This window comes from Acipenser ruthenus, chromosome 25 (genome assembly GCF_902713425.1).
Source record: "Acipenser ruthenus chromosome 25, fAciRut3.2 maternal haplotype, whole genome shotgun sequence".
Classification (NCBI taxonomy): Eukaryota; Metazoa; Chordata; class Actinopteri; order Acipenseriformes; family Acipenseridae; genus Acipenser; species Acipenser ruthenus.
In genome coordinates this window covers 12092476-12111703 of record NC_081213.1, presented here as the reverse complement: position 1 = coordinate 12111703, position 19228 = coordinate 12092476, and the positions used below count along the sequence as shown (strand labels likewise).

The following is a 19228-nucleotide window of genomic DNA, read 5'->3' as shown; positions in this document are numbered from 1 at the left end:
TGTTCCTGCAGTGTCAGGGAGCTGGACTCCGATCACACTGTTATTGTTCCTGCAGTGTCAGGGAGCTGGACTCAGATCACACTGTTATTGCTCCTGCAGTGTCAAGGAGCTGGACTCAGATCACACTGTTATTGTATTCCTGCAGTGTCAGGGAGCTGGACTCAGATCATGCTGTTATTGTATTCCTGCAGTGTCAGGGAGCTGGACTCAGATCACACTGTTATTGTATTCCTGCAGTGTCAGGGAGCTGGACTCAGATCACACTGTTATTGTTCCTGCAGTGTTAGGGAGCTGGACTCAGATCACACTGTTATTGTATTCCTGCAGCGTGCGCAGGGAGATGGACTCGGATGTGGAATCCATGCAGCAGTCGATCGAGGACCTGAAGGGGGCCTGTGACCCCCTGTACCTGCCAGACCCCGATCCAGCCAGGATCCCCATCAACAGGAACCTGAGCAGGAAATCAGGCTACCTGAACTGCAGGAAGTAAGACACGCAGGCTCTCTTCCTCTCACTTAAACATACAGAACAGTGCATTTTATTATGATAGACTTGGATACTAAAGTGGAAGGTAATAGGGCAGGATTCACAGAGCTCTTACAGTAGGATAGGGCAGGATTCACAAAGCTCTTACAGTAGGATGGGGCAGGAGTCGCAAAGCTCTTACAGTAGGATAGGGCAGGATTCACAAAGCTCTTACAGTAGGATGGGGCAGGATTCACAAAGCTTTTACAGTAGGATAGGGCAGTATTCACAAAGCTCTTACAGTAGGATGGGGCAGGATTCACAAAGCTCTTACAGTAGGATGGGGCAGGATTCACAAAGCTCTTCCAGTAGGATGGGGCAGTATTCGCAACGCTCTTACAGTAGGTTCTTGTTGAATTTGCTGCATGGTTATTCTTATGAAATACCCTTATGAAATACAATGTAAGTGAACTACAAACTAAACTGACTAGGACACTTTGCAGAATTCACCAAAGAATACAATCTAGAGCCCATCCCACACAGTGTAAAAATAAAACTAACAATGTGAAACTGTGATTATACCCGACTGGTAATGCCTAGCTCAGCTGCCATTCAGTAAGCAATGTAAGTGAGGAACATACTGAACCAATTTAGAGGCAGATTACTCTGTGTTTAGTTCAAACATTGATTGAATTTAGTAGTAAACCAAACTGAAAAATGGAAACGTTTTAAACTTGATTCAGATTTACACATTTAGATTTACTCTAAGCAACGGTTAAACTCCTGATAACCTGGATGGCTGTCAAAAATGTTTGTCAGCTTGACTTTCTTATGGTTTTACCTTAGAATTTACCTTAGAATTCCCCTAGTAACGCTATGTGTGTGTCTCTGTGTTTGTGTGTCTGTCTCTGTGTCTGTGTTTGTGTGTGTGTCTCTGTGCCTCCGTCTTTGTGTGTGTGTCTGTGTTTGTGTGTGTGTCTCTGTGTTTGTGTGTGTGTCTGTGTTTGTGTGTCTGTGTTTCTGTGTGTCTTTGTGTGTGTGGCTCTGTGTCTGTGTTTCTTAGTAAGACCGGCCTAGTGTCCTCATCCTGGGAGCGGCATTTCTACTTCACCCAGGGAGGGAATCTGATGAGCCAGGCACGCGGGGAAGTGGCTGGAGGGCTGGTCCTGGATATCGATAACTGCTCCGTCATGGCCGTCGACTGCGAGGACCGCCGCTACTGCTTCCAGATCACTGCCTTCGACGGAAAGAAGTGAGTCCCTCCACAGTCCATACAGTGCGCTACCTGACATCTGTAACCCTGTAGAGAAGTGAGAGTCACTCCACAGCAGAGAAGTGAGAGTCACTCCACAGTCCATACAGTGCACTACCTGACATCTGTAACACTGTAGATAAGTGAACGTCACTCCACAGTCCATACAGTGCACTACCTGACATCTGTAACACTGTAGATAAGTGAACGTCACTCCACAGTCCATACAGTGCACTACCTGACATCTGTAACCCTGTAGAGAAGTGAGAGTCACTCCACAGTAGAGAAGTGAGAGTCACTCCACAGTCCATACAGTGCACTACCTGACATCTGTAACACTGTAGATAAGTGAACGTCACTCCACAGTCCATACAGTGCACTACCTGACATCTGTAACACTGTAGATAAGTGAACGTCACTCCACAGTCCATACAGTGCACTACCTGACATCTGTAACACTGTAGATAAGTGAACGTCACTCCACAGTCCATACAGTGCGCTACTTGACATCTGTAACCCTGTAGAGAAGTGAGAGTCACTCCACAGTAGAGAAGTGAGAGTCACTCCACAGTCCATACAGTGCGCTACCTGACATCTGTAACCCTGTAGAGAAGTGAGAGTCACTCCACAGTAGAGAAGTGAGAGTCACTCCACAGTCCATACAGTGCACTACCTGACATCTGTAACCCTGTAGAAGTGAGAGTCACTCCACAGTAGAGAAGTGAGAGTCACTCCACAGTCCATACAGTGCACTACCTGACATCTGTAACCCTGTAGAGAAGTGAACGTCACTCCACAGTCCATACAGTGCGCTACTTGACATCTGTAACTCTGTAGAGAAGTGAGAGTCACTCCACATTCCATGCATGTGTCACGCTTACATTTGTACATATATCTTGAAAACTGCTTGTCAGATTGTGATGAAACTTAACCAGCATTCTTCTGTTGATGCCATTGAGAGTATCTGGTAGTATGTGGAGAAGTCAATCTGTCTGTATTTTCTCATATCCTACTGGAATTCCAGCTCTGGTGGTGGGTGTTCCTCACATACTTGTTCAATAAAGGTTTCTACTTTTCCAGACTATTCATCCTTGAACTGCCTTCCTTCGTTTATTTTCAGTTGGACTCTGGACTCTTATCTTCACTTCCTGTCTCTTATAGAAGTTTACCATGGTATTTCATACTATGCATTTAACATAGTTTGCCATGTTCTTAATATACTTTACCATACCTAGCTGGTCTTTACAATGCTTACCAAATCTCGACCATGCTTTCACTTGCTTTATTACAATTTGCTGTGATTTTACTCTGGTAAACTTCCATAAAGGTTGCAGCAGGCATTAGGATCCTACCTGAGCACACATAGTCACATGAGCCTGAACCTTATATGAGGCTCCTGATCCAAGCACAGGGGTCAGTCTGTAGTGCTGTGACAGGTCAAGTGGCTCCTGATTCAAGCACAGGGAGTGGGTCTGTAGTGCTGTGGCAGGACAAGTGGCTCCTGATCCAAGCACAGGGAGCCAGTCTGTAGTGCTGTGACAGGTCAAGTGGCTCCTGATCCAAGCACAGGGAGTGGGTCTGTAGTGCTGTGACAGGTCAAGTGGCTCCTGATCCAAGCACAGGGAGTCAGTCTGTAGTGCTATGACAGGTCAAGTGGCTCCTGATCCAAGCACAGGGAGTCAGTCTGTAGTGCTGTGACAGGTCAAGTGGCTCCTGATCCAAGCACAGGGAGTCAGTCTGTAGTGCTATGACAGGTCAAGTGGCTCCTGATCCAAGCACAGGGGTCAGTCTGTAGTGCTGTGGCAGGACAAGTGGCTCCTGATCCAAGCACAGGGAGTGGATCTGTAGTGCTGTGGCAGGACAAGTGACTCCTGATCCAAGCACTGGGAGTGGGTCTGTAGTGCTGTGGCAGGTTAAGTGGCTCCTGATCCAAGCACAGGGAGTGGATCTGTAGTGCTGTGGCAGGACAAGTGACTCCTGATCCAAGCACAGGGAGTGGATCTGTAGTGCTGTGGCAGGACAAGTGACTCCTGATCCAAGCACTGGGAGTGGGTCTGTAGTGCTGTGGCAGGTTAAGTGGCTCCTGATCCAAGCACAGGGAGTGGATCTGTAGTGCTGTGGCAGGACAAGTGACTCCTGATCCAAGCACAGGGAGTGGATCTGTAGTGCTGTGACAGGTCAAGTGGGCTTCTCAGAGAAAAGAAAGAAACTTGGAAAGCAAACATCACTGACAGCAAAACAGTCAGGGCTTGTGATGTTCTGCTAGGGAACAGTGTGTGTTATTTTACCTTGCTTAATAACTCTTGCAGGATTCAATACAGCAGCTTGCCCTAATCACTTTCATGGTGTTTCAGGTCTGCAATTCTTCAAGCTGAAAGCAGAAAGGACTGTGAAGAGGTAAGTGTTTCTATAGCGATTCTAGAAACATTCTTCATGTGCCTCTGTCTTCCATTGCCCTTAGAGACAGAACGTCCCTTCCCTCTTGGTTTACAAAGTTAAATCAATCAGGATGTTGCTACTGTTCTCAAAGTTTTATTAAGAGCTCCTCACAAACACAAACCCTCTGACAGTGACACATGTAAAACCCTGCTGTATGAAAATGTAAATGCAGTTCTTACAAACGTGAGCTGTTCAAGAATGGGTTTTAATCGAGACAATTCAGTGGAGGGCTATTTATAGTTCAGAATGTAGATGGAAATAAAAACAAACAATAAAAAACAAAGAACTTTGTTCCTGGACAATGAAGGTTCACAGTTTAATCTGGCTTAGTACAGCTTTGAATCACAAAGCTCTGTGGTACAATGAAGCTCTACGGGTTTTACCATCAGAAGGAAGCTTGTTAAATAAACATCTTTATGCAGTTATGTAATCGAGGTTAGGGAGTTCACTGTGTTTGATTTAGGTAATAAACTGGGGGTGCTGTGTGTAAAATGTGATAAAGAAATGACTTGCTGGTACTTCAATATAAAAATACCTTTTTGACCGTTCTTGTGGTCTCATGTTTTTCAAAGCTGCCAGGCTTTACGCCTTGTTATATTCTTAAGCACAGTGTTGACTAGCGGAGTATTTTGATTTAAAAACACAATTCTAAGGCATGGCCTCTTTAAGAACGTTTGGAAAACACTGAGCTTTCAGACATGTTCGTGCTTATTGCTGCTCTAGTGCTCTAACAGCCCTGAAATGGCAGTAATGATTCGGTTTGTCTCTGTCTCTGTTTCCATAGTGGATTGCAACGATTAATAACATCTCTAAACAAATCTACCTGAGTGAAAACCCAGAGGTAAGGTGCTGTGTTGTAACCTGGCGACATTTAGAAATCTACTGGTAAAAAATGCTTCATGTGATTCACCTTTTACTGTTCTTCCCAAGACACTGCCCTCAGCGCTGCCCTGTTCTTACTGCCTGGTAGTGTCTTTTTCAGTCCAAATGACAGAAGCCCCTTGGGTATGTCTAAAGCAGCGAGATGCTCGCAGGCTGTTCACAAGTGTATATCCCTCTTCATAGTGTACGTATGGCACACTTCCATTTATACATGGATTTAGAGAAACGCTTATTCAATTGCCGTGATGAAGCTTGGCAAGGGCATTCTTAGCACAGGCTATTGAGAGTAGCAGCGTCTTATGCAGGCTGCACATTTGTTTTCAGATATATCTAGAGAACCAGTGATGTAATTGTGCTGAAACGTGTTCATCACTTAAGAGTGAGTGTGTACGTATGTCAGATGTAGGTCACAGCGATGCTGAAAGCTCGTGCTCTGTGTTGGCGGTTGGTGTAGGTGGTGGAGAGCCTGTGTGACACTGACCTGCTTGTTTCACTCCCAGCCCCCCAGTCCTCACTGCTGTTTGTTTCCTGGCTGTGCAGGAGACCGCTGCTCGAGTGAACCAGTCTGCACTGGACGCTGTGACCCCTTCCCCATCCTTCCAGCAGAGACACGAGAGCCTGCGGCCAGCAGCGTGAGTCTCCCTGCATGCCATAGCCACGGCACCATTGGATTAGAGCAATCGAGATAGGGCTGGATGTCTGCTTTTTGAGACAATAAACATTTCACCAAAACTAACAGCAGTATCAACGGCATGTTTGGAGATGTGTGTAGTACAAAAGCAAATTGAGAATATTTTGTCATGTAAAATGAGTTCTGTTTATGGTGTCTCTTATTGTAACAGAAGTCATGTTGCACAGTTTGAACAGACAGAAGCCGCTCTCCCAAAGTGCACAAGATGACTTGTAATAATCAGAGACCCTACACACACCCTATCACTTATTAGTAGCAATTAAGAGCGCTGTTTATAGTAGTAAACCAGTTTTATTTTAAGTGTGATCTGCCGTGTTGACGTGGTTTCTGTGTCCTGTTTGCTTTCTCCAGTCAGTGATCTGTCGTGTTGATGTGGTTTCTGTATCCTGTTTGCTCTCTCCAGTCAGTGATCTGTCGTGTTGACGTGGTTTCTCTGTCCTGTTTGCTCTCTCCAGTCAGTGATCTGTCGTGTTGACGTGGTTTCTCTGTCCTGTTTGCTTTCTCCAGTCAGTGATCTGTCGTGTTGACGTGGTTTCTGTGTCCTGTTTCCTCTCTCCAGTCAATGATCTGTCGTGTTGACGTGGTTTCCTGTGTCCTGTTTGCTCTCTCCAGTCAGTGATCTGTCGTGTTGATGTGGTTTCTGTATCCTGTTTGCTCTCTCCAGTCAGTGATCTGTCGTGTTGACGTGGTTTCTCTGTCATGTTTGCTCTCTCCAGTCAGTGATCTGTCGTGTTGACGTGGTTTCTCTGTCCTGTTTCCTCTCTCCAGTCAGTGATCTGTCGTGTTGACGTGGTTTCTCTGTCCTGTTTCCTCTCTCCAGTCAGTGATCTGTCGTGTTGACGTGGTTTCTCTGTCATGTTTGCTCTCTCCAGTCAGTGATCTGTCGTGTTGACGTGGTTTCTCTGTCCTGTTTCCTCTCTCCAGTCAGTGATCTGTCATGTTGACGTGGTTTCTCTGTCCTGTTTGCTCTCTCCAGTCAGTGATCTGTCGTGTTGACGTGGTTTCGCTGTCCTGTTTCCTCTCTCCAGTCAGTGATCTGTCGTGTTGACGTGGTTTCTCTGTCCTGTTTCTTTCTCCAGTCAGTGATCTGCCGTGTTGATGTGGTTTCTCTGTCCTGTTTCCTCTCTCCAGTCAATGATCTGTCGTGTTGATGTGGTTTCTCTGTCCTGTTTCTTTCTCCAGTCAGTGATCTGTCATGTTGACGTGGTTTCTCTGTCCTGTTTGCTCTCTCCAGTCAATGATCTGTCGTGTTGATGTGGTTTCTGTGTCCTGTTTGCTCTCTCCAGTCAGTGATCTGTCGTGTTGATGTGGTTTCTCTGTCCTGTTTGCTCTCTCCAGTCAGTGATCTGTCGTGTTGACGTGGTTTCTCTGTTCTGTTTCCTCTCTCCAGAAAGAGCCGCCCCAAGGCCTCACACACCAGCAGCTCCGACTCCGCCTCCCTCTCCACGCTCTCCCTCGATTCGCTCGTTGCCCCGGACACGCCCATTCAGTTTGACATCATCTCCCCTGTGAGCGAGGAGTACACAGGGCAGGCCAAGCTGCCTGGGCAGACGGGCAGGTAGCAAGCTTTTTGAAGAACATTTAAATAAAATAATAATAATTGTATAAAATATGTATCTTTATCCCTTTTCCTAAGTCTCCTTACTCCCCCTGCTTCTTAGTAATATATTTTTGGACTGCCAGCACAAGCCTGCGTTGGCACTGTGTTATTGCAGATATGAACGAACTTGGAGTTGAACTGCACCCATAAAATGACCATGTGCTCTTTGAAGGATTTCTCCTGTTTTCGAGTCGCCCTGTGCTGCTGACGAAGGGTTAAATACAGCACAGTTTGACATTTATGTAACTACTCTAGCAAGCTGTTAAAGAAGCCAACAACATTTCTGAAGTTGTATCTTGAGAAGCCTGATTTAAGTGTTCTGGAACTTGGTACGGACATTCTTTTAACACTAATTGTTGAGAATGGATTTGTATGTGGTTCTATTGCTACAGTAGTGGACCCCATCAGGCTTATAAGAGCTAGGAAAACAAGTTTTATTAACTTGCACCTTGATTCTAAACCTCATCCAACATTGAATATACTGAAGGTTATCGTGTTCACTAACTTGTCTTAATAAAGCCTGTCTCTCCCCTTCATTCAAAAAGGACAAACCCGTTTGGGGAATCAGGGGACGGGAAGCCTGAAGAGACTGAAGGTGAGTGCTTAGGGAAGACTCGCATCACAGGAATTAAAGACACTGAAGATGAGTGTTAGGGAAGACTGGCATTACAGGAATTAAAGACACTGAAGATGAGTGTTAGGGAAGACTGGCATTACAGGAATTAAAGACACTGAAGATGAGTGCTTAGGGAAGACTGGCATTACAGGAATTAAAGACACTGAAGATGAGTGCTTAGGGAAGACTGACATCACAGGAATTAAAGACACTGAAGATGAGTGCTTAGGGAAGACTGGCATTACAGGAATTAAAGACACTGAAGATGAGTGCTTAGGGAAGACTGGCATTACAGGAATTAAAGACACTGAAGATGAGTGTTAGGGAAGACTGGCATTACAGGAATTAAAGATGACAAGCAAGCCAGCTTCAATAATCGTTTGAGGGCTCACAATGTTGTCAGTCCTTGTTTAGATAACAGGGCATGTATAGCATTGCAGTTGTGTAACTGCATTGTAATAACTGTGTGATTACTAGAGATGCAACAATTCACTGATGCATCGATCACCCAGCCTTACATTGATTGAGCTTTGATTACATAGTGGTGAATCGATGCATTAATTTCCAGCGCAGTTTGAAGTATCCCAATCCCAGTTTGTATTAAGACGTTGATGTGTAGTTATGCGCTTGTATTACTGCTAGCACAGCAGGTAGCAAATGTCAGCGCGTTGTTAGGATACAAACTTTTGACCTCTAAATTCGCTTTGGACAAGTCACGTTAGTTAAAATATTTCATTTACACTTTCCGGATTTAAAAATGAAAGCGAGACAATGTTTTTTTTATTTATTTAAAAAATGGAAGAGACATTTTTGGGGTAAAGGAAAGGGAGGACAGAAAAGCCATGTCTGGCAATTTATTGGATTTCATGTAGATGGTAAATGCTGTTGGATTTCGTGTAGATGGTAAATGCTGTTGGATTTCATGTAGATGGTAAATGCTATTGGATTTCTTGGAGATGGTAAATGCTGTTGGATTTTGTTTAGATGGTAAATGCTATTGGATTTCATGTTGATGATAAATGCTATTGGATTTCATGTTGATGATAAATGCCATTGGATTTCATGTTGATGGTAAATGCTGTTGGATTTCGTGGAGATGGTAAATGCTGTTAGATTTCGTGGAGATGGTAAATGCTGTTGGATTTCGTGTTGATGGTAAATGCTGTTGGATTTCATGTAGATGGTAAATGCTGTTGGATTTCGTGGAGATGGTAAATGCTGTTGGATTTCGTGTAGATGGTAAATGCTGTTGGATTTCATGTAGATGGTAAATGCTGTTGGATTTCGTGGAGATGGTAAATGCTGTTGGATTTCGTGTTGATGGTAAATGCTGTTGGATTTCATGTAGATGGTAAATGCTTGTGACATAAAATGATAACAGTAATGTCAATTAGCAAGCATATTCCAGATTGAAATGACTTGAATAAGAATGATTGTTTTTGTTATTATTAAAGTTATTAAAGGGACACATGGTGCAGACCCGTGCATATTTTTTCAGTTCCTAACTGAACTCAAGTCCTTCAGATTATTATTATATATTTGTTTTTCAGAAGTGTTCTCACTTGAATATAGGCTGTGCCTTGCTGTTTCACTGTTCTGCACAGCAATGTTTTTAGCTATTGGATCTTCTGATAACAATCCTAATGTTTGTTCTTGATTTTGAAAAATAAAATGTTGTTTATGCATCGATTACTGTTAATAAATGCAGATGAGATAATGGATTAAGAGACTTGCTGATTGCACCGCTAGTAATTAGCAATGGGTGCTGCATGTAACATGGTGCCACTGTGTAATCACATGGAAATCACCTTGTCAACACAATCTTATTATCTGATGGAATCACATGATCACACCCTGGTGCAGGCCAGTCACCAGCAGTTACCATGGTGGTGTTATTACCATGTCATTACAAGAGTATGTGTGCCTCCATTATTGAAAGTGCAGCCAGTAAGTTCCATGTAATTGAACTGGGCATGACTTTAATTCAGTGTGGGATCGAGAGTGGAATGGGATTCAATGATGCAAGATTGATTCTGGTGATGGTTTGTATTAGACTGTAATGACAGTGGCCCTGTGGCCCCTCACTGTCCCCCCGCAGACTCCATCCTGCAGCAGCTGTACATGGTGCGGTTCCTGGGCTCCATGGAGGTGAGCTCAGGGGAGAGTACCGATGTGATCTACGAGACCATGCGGCACATCCTGGCCGCGCGTGCCATCCACAACGTCTTCCGCATGACCGAGTCCCACCTGCTCGTCACCTGTGACTGCCTCAAGTGAGTCCACTCATTCTCAGGGGCTCTTTTTGTGATTCCCCAAATAATGTTTTCTGTATAGCACTGCCTCCTTATTTCTCTATGTAACCTACACATCAGAAAAACAATGAATTAGTGACCTCTCCGGATCGTGTTTCAGCTGTCTAATAACAACAAATACAGTGGTTCCTTAGACACGACAAAACAAACAAAACGCTCAGGATTACAATACAGTTTCTTCTTCCGGTTCAGCGTTTAACCATAACAAAGGAACAGATCACTTTGCTACGTCCCCTTTTGTACCATCATGACCCCTTGGTTAACGAGTGAAACTGCTCCTCCAATCCGCGGCTGCCACATCGATTCCCTTCCGGGTCGATGATTTAGTGTACCGTAGCTCCGCCCCCTTTCTAGATGGCCGACTTCCGTTTAACCCTGGGAATGAATTGTCTGGCCATCCAGTCCAGGGCACTCTGTTCCCTTTACACAGCCCTCACAGGTCGGGAGGGAGATTTATCACCAAGAATCATCCTGTCTGTCTCAGTCCTGCAGTGAATGAACCAGATTAGTAAATTAGGGAATGTGGATGTATCAAGGGAGTGCTGTGTGGGTGCTTTTTTTATTTAATATTTTTATTTTTGAAGTTAAGGTGCTTTGGCCACAGTTTAGAACCTGCTCTTCAGTTGTAACTGCCTTTTCAATAGATATATGTAACACAGGCTAGATGAGCCAAAAGGAAGCACTCAACACGCACTATGGGATCAGGTTTCCTTGTGTATCACTGGCAATAAAGAGAAAGAATCCACTAGGTGGCGCTGGCTCTCACTGCGCTGTGTACGCAGGAAGAGCCTGACGTGTTCTGTCTTGTTTTTCTCTGCAGGCTGATCGACCCGCAGACTCAGGTCACCAGGCTGAGGGTGAGTGCTTGCTTTCTGCTTGTCCTGGATAACGAGGGGTCTGGTTATCACCAATACACAATAAGAGCAGTACATCAAACTTAGCTTTTAGCTGTTATACATTGAGAACACCACTGCGTATCCTAAAACACTGTCATGTCAGCACTGTACACCTGAGACAACTGCCCAGTCCATGTTGACTTCCCAGTGGTCCGTGGTGCAGTTTAGTAGATTCTTTGCAATAGGTACAGCATGCACTGAGAGTCTAGTCTGTGCTGTGATTTGACTTGAGCAGTTCTCAGGCTGCCTCAACACATCAGAACTCCAGAGCAGGACTGGTCTGCAAAACCAGAATGAAAGAACCGCTCAGTTCACTTTTCGGATGGTATAACATTTTTTTTTAAAAGCCTGAATATTTTAAAACAATCATCAGAAAAAGAGAATAAACACTGACATGAGACCAGACTGCAGTGTCCATACACAACAATACCACAGCACTGACATGAGACCAGACTGCAGTGTCCATACACAACAATACCACAGCACTGACATGAGACCAGACTGCAGTGTCCATACACAACAATACCACAGCACTGACATGAGACCAGACTGCAGTGTCCATACACAGCACTGACATGAGACCAGACTGCAGTGTGTTCATGCACAACACTGACATGAGACCAGACTGCAGTGTTCATACACAGCAATACCATGTGAAATGTTTGTGCTGGTCAGTCAGTCTGGTATAACGCTGTCTGTCTCTCCTCTGCACGCTGTTTGTGCTGGTCAGTCAGTCTGGTGTAACGCTGTCTGTCTCTCCCCTGCACATTGTGCAGTTTCCTCTCTCCAGCGTGGTTCTGTGCGCCTCTCACCAGGAGAACAAGCGCCTCTTGGGTTTCGTGCTGCAGTGCTCAGGGAGCCGAGCGGAGGGCAGGCCAGTGTCTGTGTGCTACGTGTTTGAGTCCAACAACGAGGGAGAGAAGGTACCATGCAAACACACCGCCGCTGCAGGGCCCTGTGCTTGTTTATCTCTGGACACCTTCCTGTGCAGCCAGTTCAAACAATCTCTGAACTGAGACCCCCATACACCCCGTACTAATATATTATAGAAGCACGTCTTGGGGTAGAATTTTATCATTAAACAGTTTGTATTAGTCTTAATAGAATTCATACCTCCCTACAGCAGCAGTGTCCGTCCTGTGATCGGATCACATTTCCTTTTGCTTCTTACTAACATAAAAACACTTTGACTGATATAACCTGTATTATAAGCAGCTGCTTTTGCAATCCTGTGGAGTGTCTGTAGAGCTGGCACTCTTGAGTGTCAATGACACAGCACTCCAAACATTTATACTACAACACGCTCTATAGAAACAGATTCTATACGTTAATATCAGCTGTCATCAAAGCATAATAACAGACGTATCAGTATAAGCACAGTAGTTGCAATGATCACTGAAAACATCGTACAAAGGGTCAGTAAAATGCAATTTGAGGGTATTTAATATTTGTGGGGTCCATACCTTGTTAAACTGCTTGCATGAGTTTTTAACCTCGAACAGGATTTCATTGTGTGCTTTGTAATTTTATGAAGACGTGTGATCTTTCTTGTAGAAAAGTATGAAGTGTGTCATGTTGTTTAGTCAGCAGTTCTCTTTTATTTTCAGATCTGTGATAGTGTCGGGCTGGCGAAGCAGATCGCCTTCCATTCAGACATGGTAAGAGGAACAATAAAAGGCGATTTTCTGCAAAATCATTTTTATTTCAGTACATATCAAATGCAGGATTTGCATGAGCAGAAACTGTTTTTACTGCAGATGTGTTCAGGTTGTTAAAAGGTACTTCCTAGATACAGTTACAAACTACCTTGTCCCACGAACTTGAGGAATCAGTATCATTTTTTTATTTTTTTATTTTTTATTAAATGGGCAGCTTAAGAAAATAAGAACATAAGAATTCGGCCCATAAGTGCTCGCCCAGTTCCTAGTAAGTGATTAAACCCAGATCTTCAGAAGTCGTCTGGCTCCTGGTTGCTGCTTTATCCCTGACACCCCCTGAACTCAGTGCTTGACCTGATTTAGGATCGCAGAGCGACAGTGAAGCAGAAGGAGCTGGACAAGGAGAAGGAGAGGCAGCAGGAGGAGATCTGCAAACAAAAACAGATTGAGAAGGTATGAATGAACCAGGGGCAGCAACGCCACCAGCCCAGAGCACAGGGCGCTTCCTGGGGGAATGAGAGAGAAATGCATTGTCACTGTTATTGCATTGAATTGAACTCTTTCAGCTATATCTAATGCATTAGTTTTAGTGTCTTATTGGAATAAAGTCCTGCTTACAATACCCAAGACTACACCTGGTTAACTGCTCAGCTGTTTTGAGTGCAATTATTTGTCCTAGATTAGGCTAGCACTCTGCTGTGTTAGTGGAAGTATTTTTCCTAGACTAGGCTAGCACTCTGCAGTGTTAGTGAAGGTATTTTTCCTAGATTGTACATGCACTCTGCTATTTCTAGTGGAGTTTTCTTCCCTCCATCTTTATGAGTTTGTATTGTTTAAAGAGTTAGACATGCTTTTCTGAGGGGGGCTCCCGAGTGGCGCTCCGCATGGAGTGCAGGATGCGCTCTATAGCCTGGACGTCGCCGGTTCGAGTCCAGGCTATTCCACAGCCGACCATGGACGGGAGTTCCCAGGGGGCAGCGCACAATTGGCCGAGCGTCGCCCGGGGGGAGGGAGGGTTAGGTCGGTCAGGGTGTCCTCGGCTCACCGTGCACCAGCGACCCCTGTAGTCTGGCCGGGCGCCTGCGGGCTTGTCCTCCGACGCTGTAGCTCTTGGGTGGCTGCGTGGTGAGTCCGCAGTGTGAAAAAAAGTGGTCGGCTGGCGGCACACGCTTCAGAGGTCAGCGTGTGTTCGTCTTCACCCTCCCGAGTCAGCGCAGGGGTGGTAGCAGTGAGCTGAGCCTAAAAAATAATTGGCCATTCCAAATTGGGAGAAAATAATAAAAATAATTGGCAACAACTAAATTTTATAAAAAAAAAAAAATAAAAAAAAAAAGAAATGCTTTTCTGCACATGATATTTTGCTCTCAAACCGGTTTTGCCTACGAGGGTGCAGGATGCTGAATGGTTTGTTTCAGGACTTGGAGGAGCAGAGCCGCTTGATAGCAGCGTCCAGTCGCCCAAACCAGGCCGGGGGCGAGGCGCAGGGATTGGTTCTCAGCAACAGCCAATCAGAAGACAGCGATACGGGAGAGGAGGGCAAGAAGAAGGGTGAATCAGAGGCCTGACACTGCGAAGAGTCAAGAACCGAAAAAACAAAACCAACAAGGCAACATGTCCAACAACACAGTGAACGCTGCTTTTAAAGCTCTTCATGTCTTTATGGAAGGTTTTTATTATATTGGGGACTTTTACTTAAAAAAAGCAATCATGGTATTTCGTACTGGTATGGCTAAACATAATGAACTGACATTGGTCAGTCAGGTAGACGGCTATTTGTATAAAGTCAGTATTTTATACATGCTTCTTTATTGAGAGAATGTTTAAATCTAAACTTTTAATGACATTGTTTTTAACCTGTATAAATATATAGCACTGAAACCACACTGTAGTAGAAAACAGTCTCATCATTATGCATTTGAACAGCATGAGCAGATACATGGTGCATCTGGTAGCATTACAACTGTGCTTGTGCAGCTTTCAATTTCAGTCATTTTTAATTCTGTGATTCTGTTTTGTCAATTTATACTATCCTATACTGTAATCAGTAAGGAGCAGTGAGGATCTCAGCAGGGATTCAGTAAGGAGCAGTGAGGATCTCAGCAGGGATTCAGTAAGAAGCAGTGAGGATCTCAGCAGGGATCCAGTAAGGAGCAGTGAGGATCTCAGCAGGGATTCAGTAAGGAGCAGTGAGGATCTCAGCAGGGATTCAGTAAGGGAGCAGTGAGGATCTCAGCAGGGATTCAGTAAGGAGCAGTGAGGATCTCAGCAGGGATTCACTAAGGGAGCAGCGAGGATCTTAGCAGGGATTCAGTAAGGAGCAGTGAGGATCTCAGCAGGGATCCAGTAAGGAGCAGTGAGGATCTCAGCAGGGATCCAGTAAGGAGCAGTGAGGATCTCAGCAGGGATCCAGTAAGGAGCAGTGAGGATCTCAGCAGGGATTCAGTAAGGGAGCAGTGAGGATCTCAGCAGGGATTCACTAAGGAGCAGTGAGGATCTCAGCAGGGATTCACTAAGGAGCAGTGAGGATCTCAGCAGGGATTCAGTAAGGGAGCAGTGAGGATCTTAGCAGGGATTCAGTAAGGAGCAGTGAGGATCTCAGCAGGGATTCAGTAAGGGAGCAGTGAGGATCTCAGCAGGGATTCAGTAAGGAGCAGTGAGGATCTCAGCAGGGATTCACTAAGGGAGCAGCGAGGATCTTAGCAGGGATTCAGTAAGGAGCAGTGAGGATCTCAGCAGGGATCCAGTAAGGAGCAGTGAGGATCTCAGCAGGGATCCAGTAAGGAGCAGTGAGGATCTCAGCAGGGATCCAGTAAGGAGCAGTGAGGATCTCAGCAGGGATTCAGTAAGGGAGCAGTGAGGATCTCAGCAGGGATTCACTAAGGAGCAGTGAGGATCTCAGCAGGGATTCACTAAGGAGCAGTGAGGATCTCAGCAGGGATTCAGTAAAGGAGCAGTGAGGATCTTAGCAGGGATTCAGTAAGGAGCAGTGAGGATCTCAGCAGGGATTCAGTAAGGGAGCAGTGAGGATCTCAGCAGGGATTCAGTAAGGGAGCAGTGAGGATCTCAGCAGGGATTCAGTAAGGGAGCAGTGAAGATCTCCGCAGGGATTCAGTAAGGGAGCAGTGAGGATCTCAGCAGGGATTCACTAAGGAGCAGTGAGGATCTCAAAAGGGATTCAGTAAGGGAGCAGTGAGGATCTCAGCAGGGATTCAGTAAGGGAGCAGTGAGGATCTCAGCAGGGATTCAGTAAGGGAGCAGTGAGGATCTCTGCAGGGATTCAGTAAGGGAGCAGTGAGGATCTCAGCAGGGATTCAGTAAGGGAGCAGTGAGGATCTCAGCAGGGATTCAGTAAGGGAGCAGTGAGGATCTCAGTATGGATTCAGTAAGGAGCAGTGAGGATCTCAGCAGGGATTCAGTAAGGGAGACAGTTTCTAGTGGATATTCCTTTGTGCTGATGCCCAAGCAAACTTGACAAGCCTCAAGCACACTGCAGAAAAAGAGCTTCCATGTGTTTACAACACGCATCACAAATGAATTGCACTATTAGTGATTTCAAGTGGTACTGCAGCTGGAGGACAAAGATTAAGCAAGGTCAAATGTGGGAGAAAACCTGTACAAACCAGTAAGGCTAATGAAAAGAATTCCTCTGAAAATCTGTGGCAACCGAAAACAAAGAACCCTAAGCATAGTAAGCATCGTAAAGCACAGAGAGGCATTGCAAAGCGTATTAACAAGCTATGGCAAATGCGTAGTATAGCCATGGGAAAAACGAGGAGAAAACTGCTAAATGACTGTATTAAACTTTTAAACAGGATGTGCCGCAGAGTTTACCTTGCAGACAGTCCTAGAAAATGAAGAGAAAACGGTTAGAAGAGCAGCTGTATTAAACCACACACACTGTGCGCTCCGCATTGTACATCTGCGGCCCAGCTGTCATTTCAGAGTTAGTGTGAGAGGCCAAGGCAAGGATTGGGGGGTATTGATTTGTATTGTAACCAAGGCATTTCTGTGAAGGGAAGTCCAGTGTTAAATCTGCAGAAACCTATCCTGTTTAATCCACTGGTTTGAGGTGCTTTGTTCCAGATGTTGCCTTACTAGACTTTCCAGCCTCTGGTTTCAAATCCTAAAGATTAGTCCAAAATAATAATAATAATAATAAAGTGTTTGACTTGTTCTTGAAGAAGGTGATGGGAGATTTCTATTTTTTGGTTGGTTCAAAGTCTGTCTTTAAGTTGACAGGTTCATTTCTTTAATGGGGTTCAAAGCCAATGCACAGTAGCCTTGTTCAGCACTGCTGGCAAAATGAAAAACTGTACTGTCAGGTCAAGGGCATTGTTTACCAATCAAGGGCATTCTTTACAAATCAAGGGCATTCTTTACCAATCAAGGGCATTCTTTACCAAGGATCCTTTTTCTACACAGTCATCTTCCTTTTTAGCAAGCATATTAAATAAAAAGGTAAAGTTTCAGATGATTTATTAAGATGTTATGTTAGAACACAATTTCTGTGCGTCTGTATGAAAATAAAACCATATAATATATATATAAAAAAATGTCACCATGTTTTTTAACCACCCAGCTGCCCATTTATTTTGGCAATTTCCATGTTAAGAATGCCTTATTTTTTTTTTTTCATTCATGCCCTCAAATAAGCAATTTTTGCTATTTTTTTTAAAACACACTTTTTTATTGTGATTATGATAAACAGAAATACATTATTTCAATAGAACTTAAATAACAAAATAACAACGATGTGTTTACAATTGTAGCATTATAATATAGATCACAACATAACATCATTTTTTTTCCAATGGCAGCATTATACAAGTATAAATAACATAATTTTTTCCAATGGCAGCATTATAATAACATTATAATACTTGTGCAGGCATATCACATTTTAGAAATTATTTTTTGGGTGATAGATTTCAAAGCAGACGCACTTCAAACCCTCATCAATGCTAACGTCTTTATCTAGCACATATACATCAGAAAACTTGCATCGCAAATTTTCAATCACGTCATATACAGTATCTTCCCCAGTTTCAGGCACGGTGTATAGCGCTGTCATATGAATCAATAAATAAATAGGTTGTTTTGACCAGTACCAAACCTGACAAGGCATCCTTACAACCTGTAACACCTACAAATAAATAAAGAAATCTCCTTGTTTTATTCTCTGTAGATACACAGGCATCAATTTTTCACTCTCAGCTGTGTATGTACAGATGACCCGGTCTATCAAGCACATTTCTTAGGGACTGCTGCCATCTGCCAGTAAAAAACAAAACTGCATACACTTTTACAATACAGGTTTCTTATTTTTTCATTGACGCACGTTAAAGACGTGTTAAACTTTGCAGATGCACATATAACCTCCTGCACGCTGTTCTCATGGGAGTGACAAATTTGGACTCGCATGCGCACTATGTGGAAATCGCGGGATAAGCAGCTGGGTTTTTAAAACCTAAAATTGATTCAGAACCCTGTACTAGATCATCTCCGGAGGGCTGGTTAGAAGTGTCTGTAGAGCATCTCCGGAGGGCTGGTTAGAAGTGTCTGTAGAGCATCTCCGGAGGGCTGGTTAGAAGTGTCTGTAGAGCATCTCCAGAGAGCTGGTTAGAAGTGTCTGTAGAGCATCTCCGGAGGGCTGGTTAGAAGTGTCTGTAGAGCATCTCCAGAGGGCTGGTTAGAAGTGTCTGTAGAGCATCTCCGGAGGGCTGGTTAGAAGTGTCTGTAGAGCATCTCCGGAGGGCTGGTTAGAAGTGTCTGTAGAGCATCTCCGGAGGGCTGGTTAGAAGTGTCTGTAGAGCATCTCCGGAGGGCTGGTTAGAAGTGTCTGTAGAGCATCTCCGGAGGGCTGGTTAGAAGTGTCTGTAGAGCATCTCCGGAGGGCTGGTTAGAAGTGTCTGTAGAGCATCTCCGGAGGGCTGGTTAGAAGTTTCAGGGCTTTGATTTATACTTTGTGACCACATTTTGGTAAAGTGTGACTTGCATCTGACTGGAAGGCCACCTCCACTGCATCCCTGAGATTTCATCCCCAGCAGGCGATATTAATAAGAGGAGTCAGCTGTATAAAGATGTTCTTTTCCAGAGCGGCTTACCTGGTAGAGCGCAGCCGTATGCTGTGCAGGGTGAGTCATACAGCGCTGGGTCATATCCTGGCTGTGTGAAGTAGGCTGGTTTTCACTCCGAAGGGAGCGTCGCATTGGCTCTGGCGCTCCCGTGGGTTAAGGAGGCAAAACCAGCAGAGACTGTTTCTCCTAATTGCACTACACGAACCCTGCTGGCCTGGTGACCAGTGAGCTCAGAACGGACACCTGCAGGGCTGGCCTTTGTCCTGTAGAGGTCAGTAGCTCGCTGACATCCGCTCTCGAGTTCCTGGGTGTAAAAGAGGAAGCTGGCTCGGTCGTGGGA

The 19228-nt window shown here is 44.6% G+C and overlaps 1 protein-coding gene across 1 annotated transcript in view; it reads left to right on the top strand.

Annotated features, from left to right (window-relative positions):
- Positions 1 to 15016, top strand: part of LOC117969221 (DCC-interacting protein 13-alpha-like) — a 36160-nt gene extending 21144 nt beyond the window's left edge. The window contains exons 10-22 of the mRNA XM_058999343.1: positions 328 to 486; positions 1529 to 1717; positions 4072 to 4114; positions 4941 to 4997; positions 5579 to 5670; positions 7120 to 7287; positions 7875 to 7924; positions 10044 to 10218; positions 11078 to 11114; positions 11930 to 12076; positions 12761 to 12811; positions 13175 to 13264; positions 14227 to 15016. Of these exons, the coding sequence (XP_058855326.1) occupies positions 328 to 486; positions 1529 to 1717; positions 4072 to 4114; positions 4941 to 4997; positions 5579 to 5670; positions 7120 to 7287; positions 7875 to 7924; positions 10044 to 10218; positions 11078 to 11114; positions 11930 to 12076; positions 12761 to 12811; positions 13175 to 13264; positions 14227 to 14376 (1408 nt within the window). The 3' untranslated portion in view covers positions 14377 to 15016. The remainder of the gene's footprint in view (positions 1 to 327; positions 487 to 1528; positions 1718 to 4071; positions 4115 to 4940; positions 4998 to 5578; positions 5671 to 7119; positions 7288 to 7874; positions 7925 to 10043; positions 10219 to 11077; positions 11115 to 11929; positions 12077 to 12760; positions 12812 to 13174; positions 13265 to 14226) is intronic.
- The last annotated feature ends 4212 nt before the right edge of the window (positions 15017 to 19228 follow it).